Raw genomic sequence first — 25,764 nt, 5'->3', positions numbered from 1 at the left:
AGCGGTACTTAGTTCGATGGAAAGGGTATACGGCAGAAGCAGACTCGTGGGAACCCGAGGAAAACTTGGCTAACGCCAAAGAATTGATTACTGAATTCCACCAACTCTATGGGGAACTCAATAGGATACAGCACGTTCTACGTGACACCGGGTTCCAAGAAAGGGAACTACCTAATCGATTTACATTGTAACGAACAACGTTACCTGTAGCGTCCTTTTTCGCTTTGAAAACCCATTTTGATCCCACGACGTTGATGCCAAGAGGACATGAAGGGTTGTCTCCGGAGGAGCCGACTTTAAGGAGGGGGTACTGTTAGAACCTTGCCAGAATGTCACGGCGTCACGCTGTCACATCTGTCACATATTTTATTACATAATAATTTCCCTCTGCTGCTACAGTTCGACGGAGGCTAAACTATCGGCATACTGCTAAAATGGCGCAAGCTACAGACTTACCAATTGAACTTATCGATTTAATCTTATCTTTCTTGCCTCCGAACCATGCGGAGCAAGTACAATGGAGAAGGGCGGCGGCGGCTATAGGAAGAGAGGCAAGACCGGTAGGTTGGAACCTATCGGATCATCGGTGCAGACGGTGTGGGAGGGTATGCTTAGCAATGTGGGACTATGAGGAGCAGAAGGCATGGGTGATACAGAGATGGGGATACTGGGGGCCGCGGCAATGGGCAATAGCCGGATTCTTTGTGCTATGTCCATGTGATGCGATGTTAGGTAACTACTTCGGGACGTATTGGTTTGTGTGAGTAGATTACCGGTTTAGGAGTTGTTTGTGCTTGTGGACACTTTTATGGTTTGTTTGGTGCTGTTGACGTTTTTATGATCAATTTACTTTTGTTTACTTACTTCTTACTCCACTCTTCTTCTCTCATGTCAAATGTATAATTAGTCTACTTTCTCATACGTACTTCTTTTCACATGTCAGTATATAAATAAGTTACCTAGGGTAGTTGGTCTGTGCGCCGTAGTCTAGGTATATAAAGTAGGTAGAAACTTGTAGAAGACTCCGTCGAGTTCTCTTAGGTTCACGCCTAATATAACTTTTGTCACTTTCCTCTATAGTTCTTAAGTTCAGGTGTGACCTGTGACATCTCAGTCACAGTCGCCCTAACACAGTTCCTCTTCCATCGCCTTCTTCCACAATGGCCAATCATCCCTCTGGGTAGCCTCTTTCCAGGTACGAGGTTCTAAAGCCTCCATCTCGTCTGTTTCATTTACTAAAACATGAACTTCTTCCCAGTCCAATTCTTCAGCAACAGTAACAGCTTTCCCTTCAAGAATGTCGCGAGCTTTCTGGCTAGGAAATTTCTTCCTTACAGGACGCGAAGTTGTAGGCGGTTCGGACACTGGATCCGAGATCTCTGGATGGATATCCGGTTCAACTGGTAGCGATGGCAATTCGGTTCGGGTTGGAGTACCAACGCTTGGTGACTCCGGAGTTGTAGGGGATTTAGCCGATTTTGCTGGGGCAAGAACGGATGCAGGAGGTGCCTGTGGAGTAATAACTTGCTCCCCCTCAAGCTCCAGGTTAGTATTCCCTTTGATGAAGCGAAAATTACGCTCGATCTTAACTGCCCCAGTATCAGAGAATAAGATCCTAGATCCATTACTCTCCATGTCAAAACCCAACCAACGACCTTTCTTCGCCCGTGCGCCTAGCTTATCCTGTCCAGCTTGATGAACCCATACCTCATCTCCCCATTCATGAACGTTTCCCATATACGGCTTTCGGTTATATAAAACTTCAAACGGCGTCTTTCCTTCAACTGCCTTAGTCCCAGTTCGATTCATCAACCATACTACGTGCGCTACGGCTTCCGCCCAAAACGACTTTGGAAGACCACTCGAATGAAGCAGAGCTCGAGCACGTTCAACGATTGTACGATTTCGACGTTCGGCAATACCGTTATGCTGTGGGGTATCGTGAACGGTGAGCTTTATTTCCGTACCACGAGATTTGAGATAAGACTGGAACTCCTCAGATGTATATTCTCCTCCACGATCCGAGTGAAGTATTTTGATACGTGCATCGTATTGAGTCTCCATCCATGCTTCATACCGCTTGTATGCCTCAAAAGCATCCGATTTCTGGGATAGAAACTCCACGTACGTCCACCGAGAATAATCATCTGTGAACGTAATATAATAGCGTCGTCCTTTGCGCGTCGCCACTCTAGCTGGTCCCCAGATATCTGTGTGCACTTCCTCACCGACTTTCGTTGCTCTGTCACCTTGCCGGACTTTCACAATTGGCAAACGAGTGGCTTTAGCATATGTGCAAGAATCACAGGACACATTCCCGGACTCAACTTCGCTTAGCTTCAACCCTGTAACCAGCCCATCCTTGACCAATTTTTCTGCAGCCATAGGTGAAATATGACCTAGGCGACGATGTAGAGCATCTTTGGTGAGTAATTCGCCTACATTGATCTCGTCGTAGTCATCGTTGACTAACTTGTATAATCCCTTTTCGTTTCGAGGGATCTCCGCTACACGAACACTTTCCGCATCTCGGATTATGCAACGTCCATCCCTGAACGTCGTCGTATAGCCTTCTGTGTCCAAACGGCCAACCGATATCAGCATATAGCTAGCTTCTGGTGAATAGAGAACATCCTTGAGATGTAATTCTGACTTTGAGTCTCCATTCGGTAAGTCAAGCTTCACTTCTCCTTTACCGATTGCACTGAATTGTTGCCGATTAGCAGTTCGCAACATGCAGGGTGAAGTCGATGTGAACGACGTGAACACATCTCGGTAGGGAGAAATATGACGAGAAGATCCTGAATCAAAAATCTTGATTCTTGCCGTCGACTGGCTAGCTTTCCCGACTTTTTCAACATCTACAGCAAACGACTCATCGTCATCACCTCCTTCGGTCGTAACATTGGCGCTGGTGGATTGATCTTTCTTAGATCCTTCCTCCTTTTTATCCTTTCGCTTAGGACAATCCTTCTTCAAGTGCTCCCCTCCACAAATCCAACACGGTCCCTTCTTCTTCTCCTTTCCTTTACTCTTCTCTTTGGCTTTAGACTTCCCTTTATTTTCGGCTTCAACTCCAAGAGCATCATCCCCTTCCGGCTTAGCTGTCTTTTTTGAAAAACGGCGTGTACGATCCCATTCATCACATATCATGATAATGAGCAGGTCCGGATCGATAGTTTTGCCAAGGGAGGAGTGAAGACGAGCAGCAGATAACTGGTTGGACGCAAAGGTTGCTAGCCATCGAGGTAAGGATTGAATTATGGCACTTCGGTATTCATTATCGCTAATATGAACGCCGACTGCTAGTAGCTCCGACTTCTTCGCCCTCAAGTTAGTCAAGAATACTCGAACATCACCTCCAGGTGGACAGCGCGAGGCCATGAATTCCTGATGGAGATTTGCTTGTGAATAATCACTCTTGTAAGTATATTCATTGACAACCGCTTTCCACATCTGTTGAACTGTGGGGTAACTTGCAACAACAACGAGAGTGGAGTCGGGGATTCGCTGAGCGAGCAGCGCTTGCGAAATACTTTCATTTCGGTCCCACAACTCGATGTCATCAATTGTAACTGGAGGTGGAGATGGGGGTAAAGCTGCCTGAACAGCAGATTCCGTAGGAGCTGCCGGAGTACTAGGTGGTGCTGGTGTAGGTGCAGGAGTAGGAGTAGGAAGAGCAGGACGAGGAGTAGTCCCATCGAAATGACCCCATAGGCCTTTCCCTCGAACGACCATCCGGAATCTCAACTCGAACATAGCCCAATTTGATCCCGAAATGTCCAATGCAGGCACATTGGGTGGTAGAGTATCATTTACAGCCATCGAATTCGACATAGCGTTACTCGCTTTCACTTTGCAGCACTAGTTTACTTTAGTGTGACAATGGGGCGGGGCCAATAACCTGAAAGATTTACGCTCAGTCTCGAAACGCGAAGACTGATACATTTCAATACCTGAAAGATTTACGCTACAAGTACAGACTTAATAGAAGAATTTCGGTTACAAGTATGCTACGTACCTCAGTCTCGAAACGCGAAGACTGAGGTGTTTAAAATACAATCACGCACATAAAATGGCCATGGAACAAATGAGACAAAACGCACAGACGAAAATCTCGACTTCAGCTCCATACAAACCCTAACCCATCGACACGTGTTTGTTACTTCCAACAATAAAAAGTGTGACAGATGTGACAGCGTGACGCCGTGACATTCTGGCAAAGTTCTAACACTTCCGGACAGGACGCATTGCGGCGAATGGCTATATCCCGTTCCTCCAGCAGTGCAGGTTCGCAGGATTCCCCTCCAATGCGCAATGTTACTTTCAATTTGCCTTATAATTCGCATACTTCCACTTTTCAAACTGTTTATCCGCATGATTCTCTTCCTTTTATTCATAATTCTTCGCATACACCTCATAATTCTCCTTTTTTCTTTCCTCCTACTTCTGGTCCAATTCCTTCACCTTTTCTTATTGCTCAACCGCATACATCGGCCCAAAATATTCAATCTTCTTCTGCTCAACCAATTACGGCTTCTGTTTCTGGTTCTGGTTTCACTCGTCAGTCACCGCCACATCTTCCTCATCGACGACCGTTACCAGCGGTACCACATCACAAACAACCACATTTTCAACCCACTTCTTTTCCTTCTGCGGCACCTATCTCTGTTCCTCCAGCATATCCAATTGTTTCTCAATTCCCTTCTTTTGTTTGTCCTCATCCGGGTTGTCCATCTCGTATTGTTCCTCAGCCTGTTTCTTCACAACCGATTCATTCTCCGTCTTTGTCTTCTTTACATCTTCCTTCTCCCGTTTTAGCACCTGTTCCTGCCATTTCTGTTTTACCTGGTAACACTGTTTCTTCCGTTTCGGCTTTACCTTCTGTTTCTCCTTCTGTTTCACGTGTTATTCGTTCTCTACCTTCTATTTCGCACATTGCAGTATTGGAGGGAGCCTCGAATTTTGACGACTGGGATTCCAACATTCGCTCGCTCTTGGCTTCCTTTGGACCTGAGTATCTTGCACACATTTTCGATCCTACCTACGATGCACCTCATCCTCGTATCACACCGGCTTTTGCACCTATCCTCGGTCCTTCTCCCACACCACAGGAGCTTGTGACGTACGACGAGTGGTTTACAATCGATAATCAAATTAAGCACGTCATGCTTAACAAGTTATCGACTGCCGTTTCTGGATCAATCTCCGTCATACGTGATACTGGTGAAGCTCGTGCGATCATGCAAGCTTTACGCAAGGCTTATTCGTCAAGGGATTGGATCAGTGGCCGAAAGATTTGGGAGGCTTTGACCCGGGTTCATCATAACGGTGATCTTGATGGTTATTGTCGTCGCTGGCTCACTGATTATGCGCGTATCTGCAATTCCCGCTACCCAATATCAGTGACGCAGGCAATTATGACATTCTTTACTGGTCTCCCTTCTTCCGGACCGTTACTCTTTGCCAAAGATGATGCATTCCGTGATCTCGAGCGCGATCCTTCCCTCACCACCGACTATGTTTTTCTTATGATCAATCAGCTTCGTGATCGAGCTACCCTTCATAACTTCCGCTTGAACACCAGGGATACTCCCTCCACTGCCACATCATCTACCATGCCTCGTCCGACTTCTGTCGTTGGTCCTCGTCCTACCACCTCTAACACTACCAAACCCCATCCCCCCCCTTCTTCCACATTACCTCGACGCGACAATTCTTCGAGGGTTACACCTAGGGCTAATCTTGCATCTATGCCCACCGTGGATGATCAGGATGATTTGGTTGTCGGAATACAGGAGTTGGTGATTGACGATTCTGGGGGTGATGATGATAGTGTAACTATTGCGAATGTGATTCTTCCTGCCTCAATTAACGGAGACTTCTCCACGTTGTTCTATCCTGCCTGCGTGATGTCTGCTCAGGACTCGGCTGACACTACAGTTGCCCATGATGACGAAAAATTTTCGGGTATTTTTGAAGCGTTGTTGGACTCCGGCACCACCCATCACATTTTTTCTTGCCGAGACTATTTTTCTTCGCTCGACTCAAACTTCACTCTGTCTGTGGTCACAGCCAACAATAGTCTCCTCCCAGTTCTTGGGCGTGGTGATGTTACACTTTTGTTGTCGTTGCCATCGGGCCCTGTTCGGCTGGTTCTTCGTGGTTGCCTGTATGCTCCTGATGTCCCCATCAATCTTATATCAGTTGGCTGTCTGGCTCGCAAAGGGGTATCCTGCCGTTTTGAAGCTGATGGGTCTGCTTCGTTAGTCCTTGCAGCTCCGGGTTCCACATTGCCTCTCGTCTGCCCTACTGTCTTGCGTGGTAATCTGTCTTACTTGATATGCCAATATGTCAACTTTTTTCGCTCTATTGCTTCCGATGACCCTTCGCTGGCACTGTTTTTATCTCCGCCCTTGACACCGGATCTTTGGCATCAACGATTCGGTCATCTTGGTCATGATGCGACACGCGCTGCCTTGACACGTAACTACGTTCTTGGTGTCAAATACGATGGTTCTTTTGACCGTTCTATTTGTCCTTCATGTGTCATTGGAAAAGGTGCCCAGCAACATCATCCTTACAAGGGTAATCGTGCGGACTCAATTGGCAGTCTCCTCCATGTTGACCTTTGCGGACCGTGGCCTGTTCGTACACCTTCAAAAGCCCTTTATGCATTTTCAATCCTCGACGATTTTTCTAACTTTGGCTTCACTACCTTGCTTGCCCGCAAATCTGATGCATTTGATGCCTTTCGTCTGGCCGAGGCCTTCCTTCTGAAGCAATGTTCTGCTTCTGTTCGTTCTGTGCGTACTGATGGTGCCAAGGAATTTGTTGAGGGCTCTTTTGGCAAGTACCTTCGTACCTCAGGTGTCCGGGTTCAGTTAACTGCACCTTATGCGCATCATCAGAACGGCAAGGCTGAACGTTTTATTCGCACCTTGGAAGACGGTTGTCAGACTCTGTTGGCGTCTTCAGGTCTTCCCGACCAGTTTTGGGGAGATGCCATGCTCACTTCACAATACCTTCGTAATCGTCTCCCGACTTCAACACTTCCTTCCGATATCACCCCTCATGAACGTATCCATGGTTCAAAACCTGACCTTGGACACCTTCGTGTATGGGGGTGCCTTTGTTTCCCTATCATTCCTCCCGAGAAACGTGCTAAGGCTGGTCCTCGTTGTTTTGAGGCTATCTTTGTGGGATATGAGGAGGGTTGTGTTGGGTATCGTGTGCGTTCTACTTCTGGCTCTTATTCTTTTTCTGCCGATGTTATCTTCGACGAATTGCGACCTGGCCGCCTGGGGGTGCCCCGCTCTCTTGTACTTCCATCTCCTACACTTGATGGGGGTACATCTGCTCCTCGACGACGTCTACGGACAGCTAAGGGTCAAGCATTTTCGGATGAAATCACGCGCAGAGCAGATGCACGAATGAAGCGAGGACTCGGTAGTCCACCAAAATATTCCACAGCTAATATCACTGCTTTAGCCAACTTTGGTGCATTGGAGGAGATCATTCATGAACGCTATCTTTCCGAATTCACAGAGGATGCACTGGAGAAATGTGAGAGTGTATTGGTTGAATTGGCAGCCTATGAGGATAATCCAGGGGTTACCATGATCGCTACTTTGTTTGGGTACAGTAAAGCGCCGGAGTCATATAGAGAAGCAAAAGAAAGAAGAGATTGGTCATCATTTCAGAAAGCAATGGATCGAGAGTATGAGAGTTTGATGAAGATGAATGCGTTTGAGGTTAGCAAGTTACCCCCAGGACGGAAGGCTATTCAGGTACGATGGGTTTACGCATTCAAATGGGATGATATGGGGGTGCCAAAGGAAGGAGAGGAAAAAGCTAGGCTAGTGGCGAAGGGTTATAGTCAGAGACCTGAGGATTATGGTGAAACATATGCGCCAGTGGCGAGAATGGCGAGTATCCGGATTGTTTTGGCATTGGCAGCTTACTACGACCTAGAGCTCTATGGATGGGACTGCAAGACTGCATTCTTACATGCTCAACTCAACCGTGACATCTACATCCGACAGATTCCGGGTTACCCACTCGATGATCCAAAACTGGTACTAAAACTCAAGGTAGCGCTGTATGGGCTTCGCCAGGCAGCTTATGAGTTTTACCAGCTAGTACTGTCCGTGATGAGCGAGATTGGACTTCGTAGGAGTGAAGTAGATCATGCATTCTTTTATGGAGAATGGGAACATCCACCCGATCCTTCTATTCCCAATCCCAAGAATGGTCAGCCACTACGTCTTTATGTGCCAATCCATGTCGATGATGGTCTTACGGGGGCGACAAGTAAGGAGTTATACTCCTGGTTCATTTCCAAGCTCCAACGTCGGTTGACTATCATCGATCTTGGTCCTGCTCAATTGTACTTGGGTTGTCGCATCATTCGTGATCGTGTCAAAGGTCTACTCTGGTTGTCGCAGGAAGCTTTTATATCTGACTTACTCGATGACTGGAAGATGTCAGATGCTGCACCGTTGACTGTTCCAATCAAAATGCAGATATCGGATATGAAAGAGGCGCCACCTGGAGCATTACCATCGATCAAAGATGACGAACTCAAGGTCAGATATCAAAGTCTTGTGGGGAGTCTCCTCTATTTGGCCTTGTGCACTCGACCTGACATTGCCTACGTATGTATGGCTCTGGGTCAGCACAATGCCAACCCCACACGCACACATATGCTTGCAGCCAAGAGTGTATTACGATATCTGGTTGGGACACGAAGGCTTGGAATGGGATTTGGTAGGAAATCTGATGTTTTTCCGCCCTCTATTCAAGGATACATCCGACATGGTGGCTTCTCTGATTCTGATTGGGCATCAGACTTGGAGACTCGGCGGAGCGTAGCTGGTTTCTGCTTCTTTTTCCTCGGGTGTTGTGTTTCATGGTCCGCGGTCAAGCAGAAGTCCGTTGCTCTATCTTCGGCTGAGGCGGAGTACTATGCTCTTACTCATGCAGTCAAGGAAGCTCTTTGGTTGAGAATGTTTCTTGTTCTCCTCAACATTCCACTCCCAACTTCTTATCCCATCCTATGCGACAATTCTGCTGCCATATCCATTGCAAGCAAAGAAGTGATCTCGTCGCGAACCAAGCACATTGATGTTCGCCATCACTTCCTTAGACAATATATGGGAAAGGAACTTAATACATCCTGGTTGCCTACTGCCGAAATGCCTGCCGATATATTCACGAAGCCACTGGTCCAAGCCACTTTTGAAAAACATCGTGATACCCTTGGTGTAACTCTTCTGCCTCCTTAGCTCATCCTATCTTTCTATTAGAACGTCGTCGATGGGGGTGTGTTCGAATATGTAGTCTCCTCGTTCCACTATTAGATAAGATTCATGGTCACGTGTACGGACACGTAGTTTACTTGTTTTTCGTCTTCCTCTTCTTTTCCTCAGTTGTTGTCTTCAACTGAGTAACGCATCTGCGTCCTCTATAGTTCTACAACTACTACAGCAACGGAGTTTTTTCAACAAATACAAACAAGATTTTAAAAATGTGTTTCTAGGAGCAAGGCAGAGTCACTAGGGCGTTTAATGTTCTTAATAGTCATCGACCGCATCGTTTTGCGACCAAGTCGTGATTCCGATCAAATTCCCATATATACTATTCTCAGGTTACATGTACAACAGCGATCCAGAAGTCACAACTATCCAACAACCATTGCCTCAACTCAGATCCAACCAAACCACCTAGAGGCTGACGTTGATGGGGGAGCAGCCAACGACGATGACGCCACCTGATAACACAAGTCTATTAGCATATTCAATCATGCACTACCAAGAAACTCACCGAAGCTGTTGCCGGTGCAGCAAACGGGTTGAGCGGAACAGCTGCTGCCGCCGAGGACGTTACAGGTGAGACCGACTAGACCATTAACGCCTCCGAGGTCAACACCGAGCGAGTGAGCGAGTGTTTGAACGGCCGAGGACTTGACATCTTGGGCGGAATTACCTTCAAATAGTAACTATTGTCAGATTTCCTAGCAATTTACAAGATGCGATAAATGACTAACAGCAGTGGAGTGTGCCAACATTGCATTGGGAGTTGTTGGTAACAGGTGCGGGAGGAGCGGGGGCAGCAGCAGGCTCATCGGCTGCGACGACACCGAGAGCAAATGCGGAGAGGACGAAGAGAGCGAGCTTGGAGTACATTTCGAGTGAGGGTATGAAGCTTGTAAAACAACGACGAAAGATGTTTTGCGATGGGAATTAATAGCTGAACAAATGAGCTCTTTTATAGGAGGACGAGGGCTCCTTGATCTAGAATACAACTCGAAAATCCGCAAGGAAGACGTCTGGAACTGTGGTTCACTTACGACACAAGCTTTGTCGTGGAGCAAATGCGTTTACCACATGTACTAACCGAATTGAATACCGAGGGATATGGGCGTGGGTTGCTAATCGAATTATGGCTAGTCGTTCGATGGCATCGGAATTGTCAAAACATGAGGGGGCGATCGGGGTTGAATGAATGGCGAGCATCATAGATATCCACTTGATAATTCACTAAAAATCTTGAAGAGGAGACAACTTCTTTTGGACCCGACTCTTGCTTCCCAAGCCAAACAAGAATTACCTAGAAGCCAACATGCGGTAAATTGACAGAGAGGCGAGAAGTCATGCACATTGTCACCGCCCGCGGAGAATGCTTGAGGGTGCGAGATAATTGTCCGCAGGGATCGTCTTATCAAGTTTCAACTTCCAGCAAGAGTAACAGAGAACCCAAAAGTTGTATTCAGTGAAAATGGGAGCTTTGAGATTAAAGGCCGACTAATAACAATCGGAAGCTGTACCAGTGATGGCTTTGTGCATGAAGATGCGAATAAGTTTATTTGGAGCGCGCTGGGTGTGATCGAGCTAGAATCACGGAAAAAGTGGGTGTTGATTCTTTTTGTTCCCCGTGTTTAGAAAGCATCGGGTAAACGTCTAATGTGCGTGCTTCCAAAAAATATGACCTTTGAAGAGTTTCAACAAAAATAGATTGCGGTAGAATCAAAGGGACCCCACAGGAGATTTACTCTGAATACTTCGCTTCGTCTCTTCGACAATCACCAGCGAGAAACAAAAGATTTGAACGGCAACAGATTATACTTCGAGCTCTTTCCTGTTGAGGAAATTAAATCCGGGTCCACTTATTTCCGCAATTAATACATCTAAAGCTGAAATCAGTACACGTTTATGAAAAAAATATCAGCTACACCTACGTCATGAACGTCTGAATAAAATCGAAAAGTTTGATAAATATTACTAGTACAGTCCGCATAACGCCCACCTTTGAAGAAACCGATTCCGTGCCAAGTTGAACTGTGAATGAACGATTCCTCCGTTGGTGACATTCCGAACACTCATCGTCTGTCGCATGTTTCGTGGTGTCTGCTCCACTCCCCGCACTAATCCCACTACCTACCGCCGACACACCCTGACAATAATGCGCTGTTAGTCGTACACGCTAGAAATTTGAATGTATGGAACTATGCCTCACCTTCAGGTTCTTCCATATCCACTCCACAGTTTCCACACCCCATTCTTCTCCTTCTCCGCTCGACGGCGAACAAATTAGACTGATGTGATTATGTCTTTTACCAATAATCATCGGCACAGCTTCACCTAAATGCCATTCCAAAACTTTCTGATAGTCGACACCCATGTCGAAAATCCAGTCTGGCTCGTATTGCGCTTCGACTAATAAGATATTCGGTAAGCTTTCCTTTGGATTTGTGTCGATCCAATTGAGGAGAAGTGAAAGGGGAGATTTTTCCCTCGCATATTTTTCTGTGCCATAGTACGCCACAAAGACTTGATTTTCCGTAATTGGTGGGAAATGGTAGGGGCTTGACATCAAGACGACACCTTTGATTTTCTTGCGTAGGTCCGACTCGAGTGGAATCAAAGTGGGATGAAGGATTAACGTTGCGATATGAACTGCTCCAGTCGAATGCCCTGCTAGAGTCAACGAATCGAGGTCTGGGTCAACTGTAGTCGGCGTTGTGAGCTCCGATCCATGATTGAGCGTCCACTTGATCGCATTCAGAATGTCCTCAACAGGCGTTGGGTACTTGAACTCCGGAGCGAGTTGATAGTCAGGAATGATCGTGATGAATCCTCGTCTTGCGAAGAAAGCACCAAGGGAGCTTAACATGAGATCAAACGGCGGAAGGCTGTTGCGATCTCCGGCAACGAAACCTCCCCCGTACACATAGAATAGTATCGGAGTTTTACCATTGGATGACGTTGGCTGAACAGGAGGCCAATAGATGTCGAGCTTTATGATGTAACTATTTGAGGCTCGCAACTTTGATTCGATTAAGGCAAGTACGCACGAAGTGTCGATCAGTATCTCCATACTTGAAGGTCTTTTTGGCAATCTCAGTGATGAGCGATCGGTTTTTCTCAAGCAATGGTCGAAAAGCTTCCAGTGCTGTGTCACGAAAATGGTTAAGATATAGATGTCGGCCATAGCCATTGCCCCACGTACTGGGATCCCGAGTAAGTCTCGGGCTCACATTCCAAGGGATATCCGTGAGCTGATCCATGAGTTCAGGTTAAAGCAAGGATGGCGGAGCTCAGTTGAGTCAGGGGTTGGGCAAGTATCTCTTAGTAATGAGTAGCATGACAAAAGGATGCACAAAGGGGCCGGCACTTGATTACAGGCGTCCGTATGACCTGACGATCCGAATCCAAAAGGAGGTATTTTTTGCAGGATGCAGATGCAGGCTAATAGCGGGAATGCGAGTCAATCATTCAGTCCCAGAGCACTGCTCAAGCGCATCTTTGAAGTCCATAGCTCCATCGCTGGCGACTGACAGTGAGAAAACTTTAGTCTCAGGATGAGTTGACACTTACTTTGTAAGAGTTCGCGACATGAACAGCATATCAGCACCGAAAAATATCTCATGAGATGGAAATCGTATGCGGAAAAAGAACAAATACGTGTAAAAGGATATATTTTGAAGTGGGCTATAGCTTGGGAATATTAAATTATTCTAAACATCGATAATGGTGGTGCTGCCGAGGAAGTGAGTTTGATTTCACTGGCACAGGACAAGGACTCAACTCACCGTCTATAAATATCATGAACTCTGTCGCTGTTCCTTCTGCGCCTGAAGCCGGCGCATAGTTTTCAAATCTCGCATTATCTTTTCTTCCCTCCTAGCCTGTCTTCTTTTGCTCAAATGAGAAAAATCGTCTCCGACTCCGACGGCAGCACCGAAAGGTTCATCAGCTTCTTCCTGAATTTCCTCTTTTGTTTTCTTTGGTGGTGGCTGAAGAAGTTTAGGCATCCAGACCCAAGCCTTGATAGTAATAGGGTTTGCTGGAGAGGCGCCTGCCGTGGGTTTGGTTGGCGTCTTTGAGATTTTTCCCTTTTTCCCTTTTGCAAAAATTGGCTCTGTGATTTGGCGGTCGACGACCACTTTGTGAACTTCCTGTTGTTCTAGCAGTACCGGCATAACGTGTGCTTTCAAGAATCTGTGAAGGAGCCGAATGAACGAATGTCGACGTGTAAGATGGTAATTATAGCCACGTACGCTTTCGAACGGACTGGATGCTCATTGTGTGGTGGTCGGGTCGGTCCGAGGTGGGGTTTGTCTGGGTCAAAGCGGTCGTCGCCCCTGTAGCCTTCTGGAATGGGATGCTGGAGGGCGAGTTGGTAGATCTCGGAGGTGCTGAGGCCATTGGAACAGTCTGTCTCCGTTAAAATCTTGCGAACAATGCTCACGCCGTGTCGGATAGCGGAGGGCGGCGCCAGCGGGGCTCTACTGAAGATATTCATGGTGCGCAATGGGGAAGAAATTCTGAAGCAACAAAGCAACAAACTTCAGAACAGGTGCTTATGTCAGCATGCCTCTCGTTCCCACATCCTTCGACGCCTACTTTGCCTATTCAGCCGCAAACCCGCGCACATCCTCCAGCGTCTTTTCCAACCTCGTTCTTCCTCTCACCGCAGAAGAATATAATGCCTCCATCGCCGCAGCGAGTCCCAGGCTCAGAGCACCGCAACCAGCAATTTCAGCGCCGACAATTCAGAATGCCCTCTTTTCGCGATTTATGATCGAACTGCAGGAAGGATTCAACATTCTATGCTTTGGATATGGCTCCAAGCGCCAACTTCTCAACCACTTTGCTACACACTTTTGTTCCAAAAAGGGGCACGTCGTCGTCGCCAACGGTTTCCTACCCGACTTTGCTATCAAAGACCTTTTCAGTCAAATTGATAATATACCAGAAGTCCAGGATCTCGGAATGACTTCTTTGACACCTGAAAAGCAAGCTCAAATGCTATCCAGTCACTTTTCTGAAAAGGGGAATTCCCATTTATATATCGTCATTCACAACATTGATTCTCCTGTAATGCGCGCCCCCCGTGTAAAGTCTATTCTCTCGCTCTTAGCGCTGACGCCAAACATTCACATCATCGCTTCAATAGACCATATCAATTCTCCACTGATATGGTCTTCGTCCGAATGTATCTCCCGTAAATCAACCTCATTTGGAGGCGCAACTACTCCCCGAGGATTCTCGTGGATATATCATGATCTAACTTCATTGGCTCCTTACGATTTCGAATTGGCCAACATTGATCGGACATCCCTCACATCCGCTCATGGAGGTGGTTCACGCAAAAGAGTCGGTTTCACATCCAACCTTGCTTCGACTCTCAATCCCGCCCTCCCTGGAGGCGGCACAACCAATATATCCGAGACCGCAGCCCTTCACATTCTAGCCTCAGTCACGCAAAAGGCTCAAAAATTATTTACCCTACTCGCAAACCGACAACTGGAAGCTATTGAAGATGGACCGGGCATTGAGAAGGAAGGACAGGGAGTAGATCTGCAGGCCACCGCGATAGGCTATGATGCGCTGTTCAATCTTGCTCGTGGCGATTTCGTTGCGACAAATGATACAGCTCTTCGTGCACTTTTAGGTGAATTTAGGGATCACGGTCTCATTGTTTCTGCACAGGGTGGTTCAGGAAGCGGTGGCGAGGTGTTGTGGATCCCGTTGAGGAAGGAGCGTTTGACGAGTGTCTTGCAGAAGTTACAGACACAAACGTAGTGGCGAGATTCGGGGCTATTGCTAGATAAGTATGACATCCTAGGCCGGCGAGTGCTGGATTCCGATCAAATTTCAATAGCTACTATTCTCATAGCACTATATCTACAACAGCGGTTCACGAGGGTATTAGAAACACCGCGTCACGATTATCCAGAAAACGTTGCCTCAAGTTAGATACAACGCAATAACCTAGAGGCTGATGGGGGAGCAGCCAGCAACGATGATGCCTTCCACTGATAACACGCATATATCAGTATTCTCATTAAAACACTACCATGTCTATGACAAGAAACTCACAGAAGTTTTCACCAGTGCAGCAAAGAGGCTGAGTATCAGTGCAGCTGCTACTATCGATATCGTCACGGCAGGAGAGACCGACTGGACCAGTAACATTCCCAAGGTCAATGTGGAGCAACAAAGCGATTTTAGTGACGGTCGAGGTGTGGGCATCTTGGACGCCATGACCTTCAAAAATAAACGTGTGAGGTTTGAAAATGAAAAAGGCGCGATTGAACACGAACAGCAGTAGAATGTGCCAACATCGCATGTGGAATCAATGTCACCAGTAGGTGAAGCTGCGACAGCAGTGATAAGAGCGAAAGCGGAAACGACGGAGAGAGCGAATTTGGAGTACATTTTCGAGTGAGGTGGTAGTAACACAACGGTAACGAATGAGCTGAAGAGGTTGACTCTTTTATAAAACGAGATCATACCGGATCCTTGATATAAATGAAACACGGGTGCTATGGCAAATACGAGTTGCACTCACGCGGGCTCGGGTTTCCATAGGATAGGTGCAAGGTCACATCAGAGTCGCATCAGAGATACGTTGTAAATAAAACATGCCGAAGTCAGATTAGAAAGTGTCGCCTTTGTCTCCAGTTCCCGTGCTTGAAACTAGTATATATGAAGGCAGTAGAAACGACTCCCATCCGATTTATAATACACTGATCATGAATGATGGATGAGATGCAATATTTGACAATCTGTTTTAAGAAATAATATGGTATTTTTAGACCGGCGTTCTGATATCGTTCTGATATCAAGATTGCTTGCCGGCCCCATTGGAGTCGGAATAGTTTATGTTCTTTGCGGCATAGTCCAGGCTATGCCGCAAAGAACAAAAGAACTGAGAACATTCTACGAAAAATGAGCCCCTCCTTCATACCGAAGACACCGCTTCAACTCTATCTCACCGATAATTGTGTTATAACATCCCAAGCATCTGTTCTTATAATTCACCGTCTTTTGTATATCTATATGAAAATTTGTCTTTACCGACAATTGGCACTATGGTATAAGGCATAATCGATCCTCTCTAGATATTCTGATGTTATACCACCTATTGTCATCATCTTCGCATCAACAGGGTGACTGATGAATTCCGAGTCCTAGCAGGTCCTAGCGTGAGGTCCATGACATTAGGGAATGCCGGCGAAATAGAATTTGCCCGGAAGGGGAAAAGCGGCCCGCAGGCGATTGTTTTTGAATAACCGAGTCGTCGAGCGAAAAGGACAAAAGAACGAGAAGAATGATAGCGTTCGGTATTAGACTAAGTGTATTTTGGTCTGAAAACTCAATTCCGAATCCATTTATGTCTACAATGAATCCATGCGAAATGGAAATTAATGCAGGTATTGAAGCATGATGGAGGTGTGAAGGGGGCAAGGCAGAGTCACCAAGGCGTTTAATGTTCTTCTTAATGTCATCGACCATCGAGTTGCGATCATTCAAGTCGCGAGATCCCGATGAAATTCCAATAGATAGTACTATTCACACAGCACTATATGTACAACACGATCCAGAAAGGTATTAGAAACAGCGTATCACAACTATACAACAACCATTGCCTCAAATCAAATCCAACCAAACTTAGAGGCTGACGTTGATGGGGGAGCAGCCAACGACAATGAGGCCATCTGATAATATAAATATATTAGTATATTCAATCGTGCACTACCAAAAAACTTACGGAAACTGTTGCCGGTGCAGCAAACGGGTTGAGCGGAACAGCTGCTGCCGCCGAGAATGCCACAGTTGACACCGACTATACCAGTAATACCTCCAAGGTCAATACCGAGCAAGCCAGCGAGATTCTGAACGGCTGAGGACTTGACATCTTGAGTGGATTCACCTTCAAAAAGCAACTATTGTCAGATTTTCTAGTAGTTGATGAGATGCAATAAATGACTAACAGCAGTCGATTTTTCCAACATCGCATTGAGAATTTTGACCCCCAGTAGAGGGAGCTGGTTCACCACCGGGAGCAGCGACGGCACCGAGAGCGAAAGCGGAAGCGACGAAGAGAGCGAGTTTAGAGTACATTTCGAGTGGAAGAATGTGTATAGCTGGGTGATAGCTTATGAGGTTTGTAAAACAACGACGAAGGATGCTTTGCAATGGGAATTAGGAGCTGAATATGCTGACGCTTTTATAGAACGACAGAGCTCCCTGATCTAGATAGAACTCGACTCTACGGTGAGGTATAGGTGTGGTGTAATTACGACACAATTTTTCTTGGTAAAACAAATGCCTTTACCACATGTACTAACTAACTTGGAGTGAGCGACATGAGTAGGAGTGGGTAACCGAATTATGGCTAGCTGCCCGATTGCATCAGAACTGTCAAAACTTGAGGCGACGATCGAGTTGATTGGTGAATGGTGCCAAACCTCGTAAATCTTCCATGGAACTCTCCGGCGAATTCGAAGAGATGAAACTCTTCTGGACCCCGAATTTATTTTTTGCTTGGCGAGAAAAACACCAAAAGGCCAACATGCTTTCAATTCAATGGCGGCGAAATAACATTAACCTTGCCAGGTGACCGTCTATGGAGCATGAGTAAACCAACCGTTTTACGTGCAGTAATCTCAGTCGTCATAATCAGCGCGGGTATCAGGAAACACCAATTCAGCTCTGAAACAACTTGTAAATTTACTGTTAAGAAAAAAGGAGATCCAGAACTGACTACTGTGACCTTTAACATTGAATCAATTCGTAAACGAAGATTCCAATCTCTGGAAGAGAAAAAAAGCCTAAGGGAAAGGTCCCTCACATGATCGAGCTAGAACTATGAAATAGTGCGTTTTATTTTTCTCTTGCCAAGTTTATAAACATCGGGTAAAAATAGTGCGTGTAGTCCCAAAGGTTTTCACCGTTGATGAATTTCAGAATAAAATCATTGGGGGACGAGAAAGCTATCCCGCGGGAGAGTCATACTGAATAATTCGACTCGTCTCTTCGGGAATCCCCAAGCGAGAAAAATAAAATAAAGAACGATGACGTTTTGTATACTGAGTAACTTCCAGTTTGGAAACTCAAGTCCGACGAGTCCACTTATTTCCGCAATTAATGCACCTGAAGTCGATACAGTGCACGTTCGTGGATTAAGAGTCACACCTGCGTCCATGAACAGCTAAAGGCTTTGGTAATATTGCTGATAGGATCCGCATAACGCCCACCTTCGAACAAAATGATTAGGTGTGAAGTTGAATTATGAACGAAACCTCTGTTGGTGGCATCCCGAAGACTCATGTTCTATCGCGTGTTTCGTGTTATCTGCTCCACTTCCCGCACTAAGCCCGCTAGGTAACACCGATCCTACGGAAGGTACGCCGTTAATCGCAAATTAACCGTACACGCTAAAAATCGAATACAACCTCACCTTCACAACGAATCTTTCCACATTCACGCCGCAGGCTCCACACCCCACTAGTCTCCTTCTCCACTCCACAGCAAACAAAATAGACGGACAGGATTACGTCCTTTACCAGCAACCATCGGCAGTTTCACCCTAAGACCATTCCAAACCCTCTGATAGTCGACACCTATGTCGAGAACCCACTCTGGCTCGTATTGAGCTTCGACTAATCAGATCTTCGGTAAACCTTCCTTTGGCTTAATGTCGAGCCAGTTGAGGAGAAGTGAGAGGGGAGATTGTTCTCTGGCATTTTTTTCAGTGCCATAATACGCTTCGAACAGTAGTTGATCCATGACTGACGGGAAGTGGTAGGGACCTGACATCAAGAGGACATCGTTGATTTTCTTGCGAAAGTCGGACCAGAGCGGGATCAAAGTGAGATTTATGATTGGACGTTTGTTCGATTACATTCAAAATATCCTCCGTCCGCATCTGGTACTTGAATTCCAGCGCGGGTATAGTTAAAAATTACTGTGAACCTCTGTCTTGCGACAAGCGTCAGAGAACGGTTTCGGTCTTGAGAAATAAAACCTCCATAAACGTAGAATAGTACCGGGATGTCAACATCGGATAACATTGGCTGAATTGGAGTCCAATAGATGTCGAGCTAGCTGTTATGTGGTGTGATTAGCTGAGGAACAGAAGGTTGACTGGATCCCAGAAGTACACGCGCAGTGTCGATGAGTATCCCTGTACCTGAAATCTTTCTGGCGTGATGAGCGGTCGGTTTTTGCCAAGCAATGGTCAAAAAGCTTCCAGAGTTGGGCCAGGAAGATCTTTAGAATTTGAAACGCTGATAAAGTCATTCGCTCTCGTACTGGAGACTCGGACCCGCATTCCAAGGGAGATTGGCGAGCTGATCCATGAATTCAAGTCAAAGAGAGATTGGTGTAGCTCAGCGGGTGAGAGGCCGCAGGACGCAAAAATCCGGATTCTAAAGAAAACGTGAGAGGGACTCTGGAGAACCAGTCGACCAGTGCTTGACTACAGGTGCCCGCATGGCTCTGCGATCTGAGTCGTAAAGTGGGTTGATACACTTTTGCAGGATGTGAATTGAATCACTGTTAACGGCGGTGATCCTTCGATAAGGTCAGCCATTAAGGAGTCCCGGACACAGCTCAAGCGCTTAAACCCTTGAAGCCTACAGTTTAATCATTGCCACTGGGCAGTGAGGAACACATCAGATGAGCGACAGTTAGCACTTTATCAGAATCTGTGACACAAATAGAATGTCAGCACCGTGCCTCTTTCTTTCAAAAATCCTTTAAACCCACTTTACATTGCTATAGGCCACAGGCAACAACACCCTTCTCAGGGGTTAGAACGAGATTTGCTTTGAGGTAGGCACAGTCAAGCTGATTTGATAGTATGACAGCCAAGAAGACGCGATCATCAGCGAAAGTTGTTTGACGGAAAGAAAAAGCGAAAAATCGTCGTTATTAGGATCAGGGGACCTCATCCAGTTGCCTTCGTCGCGTTCCAATTCTGCGCGTCGCGCGACTTGTAATGTCACGCTTTTTCACGTGACATTTAATTGAATGGAACTCCCAGGAGGTTTCCTTCGCTACCGAAAGATGCTCTCCCCTTATTTCTCTCCGCCCAAAAAAGGCTCAAAGTTTTTCGAACAAATTACCACACATGAGGTTCAAAACCAATCCTCAACCGAGTCATCGGAGGAAAATCACCAGACTATCTCACCACCTGACGATCGACTTCCCTCAACAGAGCCCTTATTTCTTTTGTACTTCTGTGAATTCGCCTATCTTTATCAACAACTTGCTCGTCTTAAACCAACACTCATCCAAGGTATTCCCTCGTCTGGTTACCGAAAATAAACAGTTCCATTGGGAACTCATCGGTATCGGTCGTAGAGTCTGTTGCCCATGATCCTTGGAAACTCCTCGTAGCTGTGACGTTGCTCAACAAGACTACCGGAAAGGTTGCTATTCCTGTGTTCTGGAGGTTATTAGAAAAATGGGAGACTCCATTGGCTTTGTCAAACGGTATGTTTTCTTACGACTGTTGATTGATAGACGGTGTTTAACTGCTTCTCTATTACTTAGCTGATCCTGAAGAACTGAGGAATCATATCCGGGCCCTTGGAACGCATAACATTCGTTCCAAACGTTTGATCGAGATGTCAAGAGTATACCATTACGATCCACCCGTTGAATATGATCTTCGTCCTTCACGACCCGTTGTCTCGCCCACGAAGCGCTCTCGAAAGGGTGGTACAAGATCACGACGTCTCGCGGAGAAATATCCTCCGACTGCAATATCTCACCTACCCGGAGCTGGTACCTATGCGCTGGACTCCTACCGTATCTTTTGTCTGAGCCATCAAGACCCGTTATGCGAAGAATGGACAACTGTTTTACCCACGGATAAAGAATTAGTCTTGTTTCTGGTGTGTAGATGCTCTATCTAAATCATTTGATTCGTTTTATAACGTGATGACGATTTCAAGAAGTGGAAATGGGCTTACCAACAGAGGAAGATATGGTCGCCGATATCGGGAAATGTGACTAAAGCCGATATCCCGTTGCTCGAATGTCTTGTTCGTGAACTCTCAGAATATCATACTCGTCGAACCTCCACTTGTCCATCGAAGTAAGTGACAATCCAATAGAGCTCGCTTCTACTACTTACACACAGTTAAATTAATCTTGAAAGTGGAAAAATCGGTGGCTCGCAACAGACTTTCGTCGTAAAACCTATTTCTGCAAGTTCTACCGGAAAACACTCGACGGAAGGCGCAGTAAAGTCTGAGAGGAAGTCGCAGTACGCGTGGCGAATCTACAAATAAACGAAAACCGCCATTTCTCCCATTGGAGGACTCCCCGCGCCTGAGATCTGGTATCTGAGGATCGACATGCTAATCTCTGAACAACATATACATCCCGAAAATAAGGCGAAGATTTACCTGCATCGTGTAAACTTGCACACTTGATATACTACACTGCCGTTCTCACCCTTTGGCCAACCGAGTGCGGCACGAGTTCGCTAAGCGGAAACTCTTCGGAAGTAGTAACGAAGGTGTCGTTGGCCAGGTCATAAGATCATTCGCTTGTTTATATCAGACTCGATGAGAAATCCTGGGGATTTATATAAGTAGCGCGTGGTGACAAGGAATACGGGTTTTAGAAAGTACCTTCCACGTAACCGAGCCGCACGAATGATGTCGAGGAAACTTTTGCAAATTTCTGGTTTTGTTTTGACCTCAGCGTTGGCCGTACGTGGTCAGGCTGCAGTTTGGCAACAATGTATGTGTGTTTCGAGAAACTTGGTTTGGCAAGAGGCTGATGCTCGGTTTTAACTAGGTGGTGGAACTGTGAGTACCCAGACATTATTCCCCAGAAGAAAAACATTCACACATGTATCTTTTCTAGGGTTGGACAGGCGATACGACTTGTGTTTCTGGTTCAGTCTGCACTCCTCTTAATGACTGTACGCCCCTTCATTTTATCTGCCAATCATTTTGGATTTGCTTACCACCTTGTTTCATCAGTTTATTCCCAATGTATCCCAGGCGAAGCTCCTACGTCCACTGTAACATCACCGGCACCCACCACTACCACTAGGCCGCCCGTAGCCACCGGTAACGGTAAACTCAAGTTTACCGGTGTCAATATCGCTGGATTCGACTTCGGATGTAATGGCGATGGTTCATGCACAGCTAGTGCCGCTTGGCCCCCTTTGACTAAATACTATGGTCATGATGGCGAAGGACAAATGCAACACTTCGTCAATGATGATGGGTTTAATACATTCCGTTTACCCGTCGGTTGGCAATTCTTGACCGGTGACGTCGAGGGTGGACCAATTGTTGCTGCTAACTTGGCTAAGTATGATGACCTTGTGCAGGCTTGTCTGAATACAGGTGCATTTTGTATCATTGATATTCATAATTACGCGAGGTGGGATAGAGGCGTAAGTTCGGATTTCTCATAGCTGCCTTTACTATTATGTTTACTGATTATCAAACGCGTAACAGATAATCGGACAAGGTGGACCTACCAATGATGAATTTGCTGCCTTGTGGTCAGCGATCGCCAGCAAATATGCATCAGAAGAAAGAATCATGTTTGGAGTGTACGTAAATTGCCCCCCATACAATTTAACCAACGCATCTAAACTTCTCTTGTGACAGTATGAATGAACCGCACGATGTTCCCGATATCAATGCTTGGGCTCAATCTGTTCAAGAGGTTGTAACTGCCATCCGCGAAGCCGGGTAAGTATCTCTCCATTAACTGTTACAAGGTCGAAATTCATATTGAAAAATGGTGATAGTGCAACGACCCAGCTTATCCTCCTTCCTGGCAATAACTGGACATCAGCAGAAACCTTTGTCTCTAATGGTTCTGCAGCCGCATTACAAAAAGTGACGAACCCCAACGGATCTACGGACAATTTGATTTTCGATGTTCACAAATATCTCGACAGTGATAATTCCGGCACTCATCCGTAAGTCGTACACTCAAGATGCATTTATGAGGGCTTTGTTCATTAATAATTTTTTCCTAGTGAATGTACGACGAACAATATTGACCGCGCATGGGCACCTCTTGCCGACTGGTTACGCGAAAATAAACGTCAAGCTATCAATACCGAGACCGGTGGTGGAAATACCGATTCATGTGTACAATTCATGTGTCAACAGGTTGCTTATCAGGCCGCCAACTCCGATGGTAAGTCTTGTTCCCTCAAATGTTGTATATTCTACTAATACAACTCGATTACAGTCTACTTGGGCTTCGTTGGCTGGGGTGCAGGCAATTTCCTCACTAACTACGTTCTTAGCGAGACCCCAACCAACAACGGCAATGGTTGGACAGACAGTTTACTCGTTGAGAAATGTTTAGCGCCCACGTCTGGTGCTCAAAATGGTTTATTCTGAAAGCTCATGTAGTCTTATGAGACCCATAACACGATGAATTGATCTACTTGGAAGCAGAACGAACTACTTCTAACATTTTTTTACATGGATAACGAAAGTCCATTTATCATCCGCAGGCTGTAAAATTTGATCTCCCCACTCGATTGAGATGGTACGACCATATGACCATGGCTTATGAGCTGACGATACCGAGTTTTAGAACTCCAAAAGCTTTTGGTAGATTGAGTATATCTCACATCCTCGAAGGACGAATCCATCGCCTTCAATCTCTACTTGTCGTGGGACTGGAGTAGATATATGCGCGCATAACAGGTTCTCTATCGCTTTCTATTGCCATACCATGTAAGGTCCACATGTTTAATAGGGTATCAGGAAAACGCGAACGGTGATATCCTTGTGCGAGAGGTAGAATTGCGTCATTTCGTCAATGACTCTTTCGTTTGCCATTTTGGTCGTGATTTGTACTACTATTGGTCTTTGCTTGGGGTTGGTTTGTTGAGGGTGGAGGAGGAGGAGACTTGTTCGATTAAGTGGAAGGTAATAAGACGTGACCATGGTGGTTGAGGCGGCGAAGACAAGAAAAAAAATTGGGATTTTCTGATTTATAGAGCTTCGAACTAGCTTCTTCTCATGTCCAACTGCGTGGCGTCACCGTGCTACAAGAAAGGCAGATATTTTCCAATTTGGTAGCATCGGTAAAGTATACTTGATTGATGCTACTGATTGACAGCCGAATTTCTCCAGCGAAGGATCTAGGATGGTACATTCAATGGGATGCCACTGCTACAACTGAACACTTGATGAATCTGGACGTTTCCAATTTCGCCATGCGGCTTCCTCTACAGGTGAAGAGAGGGTTGGTATGTTAAGCTCGGCAATTAATATCGCCTAGTTTTAATGCACTGGCGGGGTGACTATCTTTGGGTCAAGTTAGGGGATTTTAAACACATAACCTGCACGATACTCATGATCATGATCACAAACACGATCGTAATTAATGTAGCACGGTACAAGGGTGTGGTAAGCGGGTTAAAGAAACCGTGTTATGAGGAAAAGGGGGACATCATTGCTGCAAACGGCGCGACTCGTGGTTATATTAGCAGCATATGTTTGGCTCCGTTTCGCGCTACTCTACTGGATGTTGGGCGCGGCAACTTCCGTTGTATATTACCTACCCTCTTTCTTTCAGTTAGGATGTCTTCCCCGCCAGATCCAAAGAGAGCTAAAACAGTGTCATCAGATCTATCGTACGTATTGTGTTTGAATTGCCGAACTTGCCCAAAGATTGTTATTCTCCTTGTCAGTACATTCTCCACACCCTCCCAGTTTACCTCACCCGCCATCTCAATTGCGCCCAGGCCCACTACGTCGTAGGTCGTTTGCTCCTTTTCTATATCATATTTGCTGTTTATTCGGAGGCAGGGGCACATCATCTAGGCGTCAGCATGCTTCTGCGTACGCATATGCACTACTCCTATACTAAGTAATTTGACCAAGACAAGGGATCCTAACGCGGCGTTTGACATAGCAATGAAAGAAAATAATTTCGTCTGCAGTGGGGATCTTTTTAAGGATGTGAATTTGACTAGGATCTACGACAACGTCAAACTTCCGAATACCGTCAACGACCTTGAGGTATGGCGATGTTAAAGTGTCTGACATTATCAGCTGAGCTACCTCGGTAGTTCATTCAGTGGTCGTCTCGGGTTTTAGGCCACCCTATTGTATTTTCCGACGGTTGTTTTTCCCCCGACGACCCTCACAATATTGCGCTCCTGAAACAACCGTTCTTTTTCTTGTGGCGAGACCATGTCCTTGCTTACGCTGGTTTTGAAAGCATGTCGGAAATGGATCTTCGGACTCCCATCGATGCTCTAATACGACAAGCATTTGATACGAGGTATAGAGAATATGACGACGAATCAGCAATGGTTGTTTACCGGTAGGTATCATGCCAGTAATGTAACCCAATATTGCTGACCCACTTTTGAGGACTGAACAAGAAATGTGTCATCCGGCAGTGCCTCCGGGCACAGTGAAAGCCGATGCGGTCGTTTGGTCGCCGTTTCCCTCTG

At 46.1% G+C, this 25,764-nt stretch overlaps 11 protein-coding genes across 11 annotated transcripts; 4 read left to right on the top strand and 7 right to left on the bottom strand.

Annotated features, from left to right (window-relative positions):
• Positions 1–2,328: 2,328 nt before the first annotated feature.
• AGABI2DRAFT_74845 (hypothetical protein) lies at positions 2,329–3,825 on the bottom strand (the record flags this gene model as incomplete). Its single annotated transcript, XM_006463679.1, has 3 exons — positions 2,329–2,420; positions 3,204–3,555; positions 3,610–3,825. Coding segments are annotated over 3 exons (660 nt in total), but the record flags the coding sequence as incomplete, so codon positions are not given.
• A 3,341-nt stretch (positions 3,826–7,166) lies between these two features.
• On the top strand, positions 7,167–7,539 carry AGABI2DRAFT_194481 (hypothetical protein). Its single transcript, XM_006463678.1, has one exon. It carries the CDS (start codon positions 7,207–7,209, stop codon positions 7,435–7,437), a length of 231 nt encoding a protein of 76 aa, XP_006463741.1. The 5' UTR covers positions 7,167–7,206; the 3' UTR covers positions 7,438–7,539.
• Positions 7,540–9,569: 2,030 nt separating this feature from the next.
• Positions 9,570–10,239, bottom strand: AGABI2DRAFT_138064 (hypothetical protein). The gene is made up of 3 exons (XM_006463677.1): positions 10,049–10,239; positions 9,826–9,987; positions 9,570–9,772 (listed from the first exon to the last, which is right to left on the bottom strand). Exons 1-3 carry the CDS (start codon positions 10,185–10,187, stop codon positions 9,726–9,728), a joined length of 348 nt encoding a protein of 115 aa, XP_006463740.1. The 5' UTR covers positions 10,188–10,239; the 3' UTR covers positions 9,570–9,725.
• Positions 10,240–11,532: 1,293 nt separating this feature from the next.
• On the bottom strand, positions 11,533–12,460 carry AGABI2DRAFT_225671 (hypothetical protein; the record flags this gene model as incomplete). The annotated part of the gene is made up of 2 exons (XM_006463676.1): positions 12,356–12,460; positions 11,533–12,297 (listed from the first exon to the last, which is right to left on the bottom strand). A coding segment is annotated over exon 2 (642 nt), but the record flags the coding sequence as incomplete, so codon positions are not given.
• Positions 12,461–12,965: 505 nt separating this feature from the next.
• On the bottom strand, positions 12,966–13,816 carry AGABI2DRAFT_179993 (hypothetical protein). The gene is made up of 3 exons (XM_006463675.1): positions 13,562–13,816; positions 13,094–13,502; positions 12,966–13,040 (listed from the first exon to the last, which is right to left on the bottom strand). The coding sequence occupies exons 1-2, from the start codon at positions 13,804–13,806 to the stop codon at positions 13,106–13,108; spliced, it is 642 nt and encodes a 213-aa protein (XP_006463738.1). The 5' UTR covers positions 13,807–13,816; the 3' UTR covers positions 12,966–13,040; positions 13,094–13,105.
• A 58-nt stretch (positions 13,817–13,874) lies between these two features.
• AGABI2DRAFT_74579 (hypothetical protein) lies at positions 13,875–15,089 on the top strand (the record flags this gene model as incomplete). The annotated part of the gene is made up of 1 exon (XM_006463674.1): positions 13,875–15,089. The coding sequence occupies one exon, from the start codon at positions 13,875–13,877 to the stop codon at positions 15,087–15,089; it is 1,215 nt and encodes a 404-aa protein (XP_006463737.1).
• A 189-nt stretch (positions 15,090–15,278) lies between these two features.
• AGABI2DRAFT_120540 (hypothetical protein) lies at positions 15,279–15,725 on the bottom strand (the record flags this gene model as incomplete). Its single annotated transcript, XM_006463673.1, has 3 exons — positions 15,279–15,322; positions 15,387–15,554; positions 15,611–15,725. The coding sequence occupies 3 exons, from the start codon at positions 15,723–15,725 to the stop codon at positions 15,279–15,281; spliced, it is 327 nt and encodes a 108-aa protein (XP_006463736.1).
• Positions 15,726–16,793: 1,068 nt separating this feature from the next.
• Positions 16,794–17,572, bottom strand: AGABI2DRAFT_138063 (hypothetical protein). The gene is made up of 3 exons (XM_006463672.1): positions 17,285–17,572; positions 17,062–17,223; positions 16,794–17,008 (listed from the first exon to the last, which is right to left on the bottom strand). Exons 1-3 carry the CDS (start codon positions 17,412–17,414, stop codon positions 16,962–16,964), a joined length of 339 nt encoding a protein of 112 aa, XP_006463735.1. The 5' UTR covers positions 17,415–17,572; the 3' UTR covers positions 16,794–16,961.
• A 3,081-nt stretch (positions 17,573–20,653) lies between these two features.
• AGABI2DRAFT_74704 (hypothetical protein) lies at positions 20,654–21,403 on the top strand (the record flags this gene model as incomplete). The annotated part of the gene is made up of 3 exons (XM_006463671.1): positions 20,654–20,792; positions 20,853–21,196; positions 21,257–21,403. Coding segments are annotated over 3 exons (630 nt in total), but the record flags the coding sequence as incomplete, so codon positions are not given.
• A 209-nt stretch (positions 21,404–21,612) lies between these two features.
• AGABI2DRAFT_194478 (hypothetical protein) lies at positions 21,613–24,016 on the top strand. The gene is made up of 10 exons (XM_006463670.1): positions 21,613–22,052; positions 22,110–22,120; positions 22,179–22,236; positions 22,298–22,719; positions 22,784–22,881; positions 22,940–23,023; positions 23,083–23,256; positions 23,317–23,480; positions 23,535–23,868; positions 23,926–24,016. The coding sequence occupies exons 1-9, from the start codon at positions 21,965–21,967 to the stop codon at positions 23,687–23,689; spliced, it is 1,254 nt and encodes a 417-aa protein (XP_006463733.1). The 5' UTR covers positions 21,613–21,964; the 3' UTR covers positions 23,690–23,868; positions 23,926–24,016.
• An 864-nt stretch (positions 24,017–24,880) lies between these two features.
• On the bottom strand, positions 24,881–25,211 carry AGABI2DRAFT_138061 (hypothetical protein; the record flags this gene model as incomplete). The annotated part of the gene is made up of 2 exons (XM_006463669.1): positions 24,994–25,211; positions 24,881–24,936 (listed from the first exon to the last, which is right to left on the bottom strand). Coding segments are annotated over exons 1-2 (182 nt in total), but the record flags the coding sequence as incomplete, so codon positions are not given.
• Between the last annotated feature and the right edge of the window lie 553 nt (positions 25,212–25,764).

This window comes from Agaricus bisporus (assembly GCF_000300575.1).
Source record: "Agaricus bisporus var. bisporus H97 unplaced genomic scaffold AGABI2scaffold_9, whole genome shotgun sequence".
NCBI lineage: Eukaryota > Fungi > Basidiomycota > Agaricomycetes > Agaricales > Agaricaceae > Agaricus > Agaricus bisporus.
The sequence above is the reverse complement of the archived record's forward strand: the minus strand, read 5'-3'. Positions and strand labels throughout refer to the sequence as shown.

What these genes read in the sequence shown, in the direction of transcription:
- AGABI2DRAFT_194481 (XM_006463678.1), top strand. Translation starts at nt 7,207, where the DNA reads ATGAGGAGGGTTGTGTTGGGTATCGTGTGCGTTCTACTTCTGGCTCTT.
- AGABI2DRAFT_179993 (XM_006463675.1), bottom strand. Translation starts at nt 13,806, where the DNA reads ATGAATATCTTCAGTAGAGCCCCGCTGGCGCCGCCCTCCGCTATCCGA. An exon ending in CATCCAGTCCGTTCGAAAGC is followed by an intron (nt 13,503 to 13,561) that starts GTACGTGGCTAT and finishes GCTCCTTCACAG; the next exon opens with ATTCTTGAAAGCACACGTTA.
- AGABI2DRAFT_194478 (XM_006463670.1), top strand. Translation starts at nt 21,965, where the DNA reads ATGATGTCGAGGAAACTTTTGCAAATTTCTGGTTTTGTTTTGACCTCA. An exon ending in GATAATTCCGGCACTCATCC is followed by an intron (nt 23,257 to 23,316) that starts GTAAGTCGTACA and finishes ATTTTTTCCTAG; the next exon opens with TGAATGTACGACGAACAATA. An exon ending in TCAGGCCGCCAACTCCGATG is followed by an intron (nt 23,481 to 23,534) that starts GTAAGTCTTGTT and finishes ACTCGATTACAG; the next exon opens with TCTACTTGGGCTTCGTTGGC.
- AGABI2DRAFT_138064 (XM_006463677.1), bottom strand. Translation starts at nt 10,187, where the DNA reads ATGTACTCCAAGCTCGCTCTCTTCGTCCTCTCCGCATTTGCTCTCGGT. An exon ending in TGTTGGCACACTCCACTGCT is followed by an intron (nt 9,988 to 10,048) that starts GTTAGTCATTTA and finishes TACTATTTGAAG; the next exon opens with GTAATTCCGCCCAAGATGTC. An exon ending in CTGCACCGGCAACAGCTTCG is followed by an intron (nt 9,773 to 9,825) that starts GTGAGTTTCTTG and finishes TTGTGTTATCAG; the next exon opens with GTGGCGTCATCGTCGTTGGC.
- AGABI2DRAFT_138063 (XM_006463672.1), bottom strand. Translation starts at nt 17,414, where the DNA reads ATGTACTCTAAACTCGCTCTCTTCGTCGCTTCCGCTTTCGCTCTCGGT. An exon ending in TGTTGGAAAAATCGACTGCT is followed by an intron (nt 17,224 to 17,284) that starts GTTAGTCATTTA and finishes TGCTTTTTGAAG; the next exon opens with GTGAATCCACTCAAGATGTC. An exon ending in CTGCACCGGCAACAGTTTCC is followed by an intron (nt 17,009 to 17,061) that starts GTAAGTTTTTTG and finishes TTATATTATCAG; the next exon opens with ATGGCCTCATTGTCGTTGGC.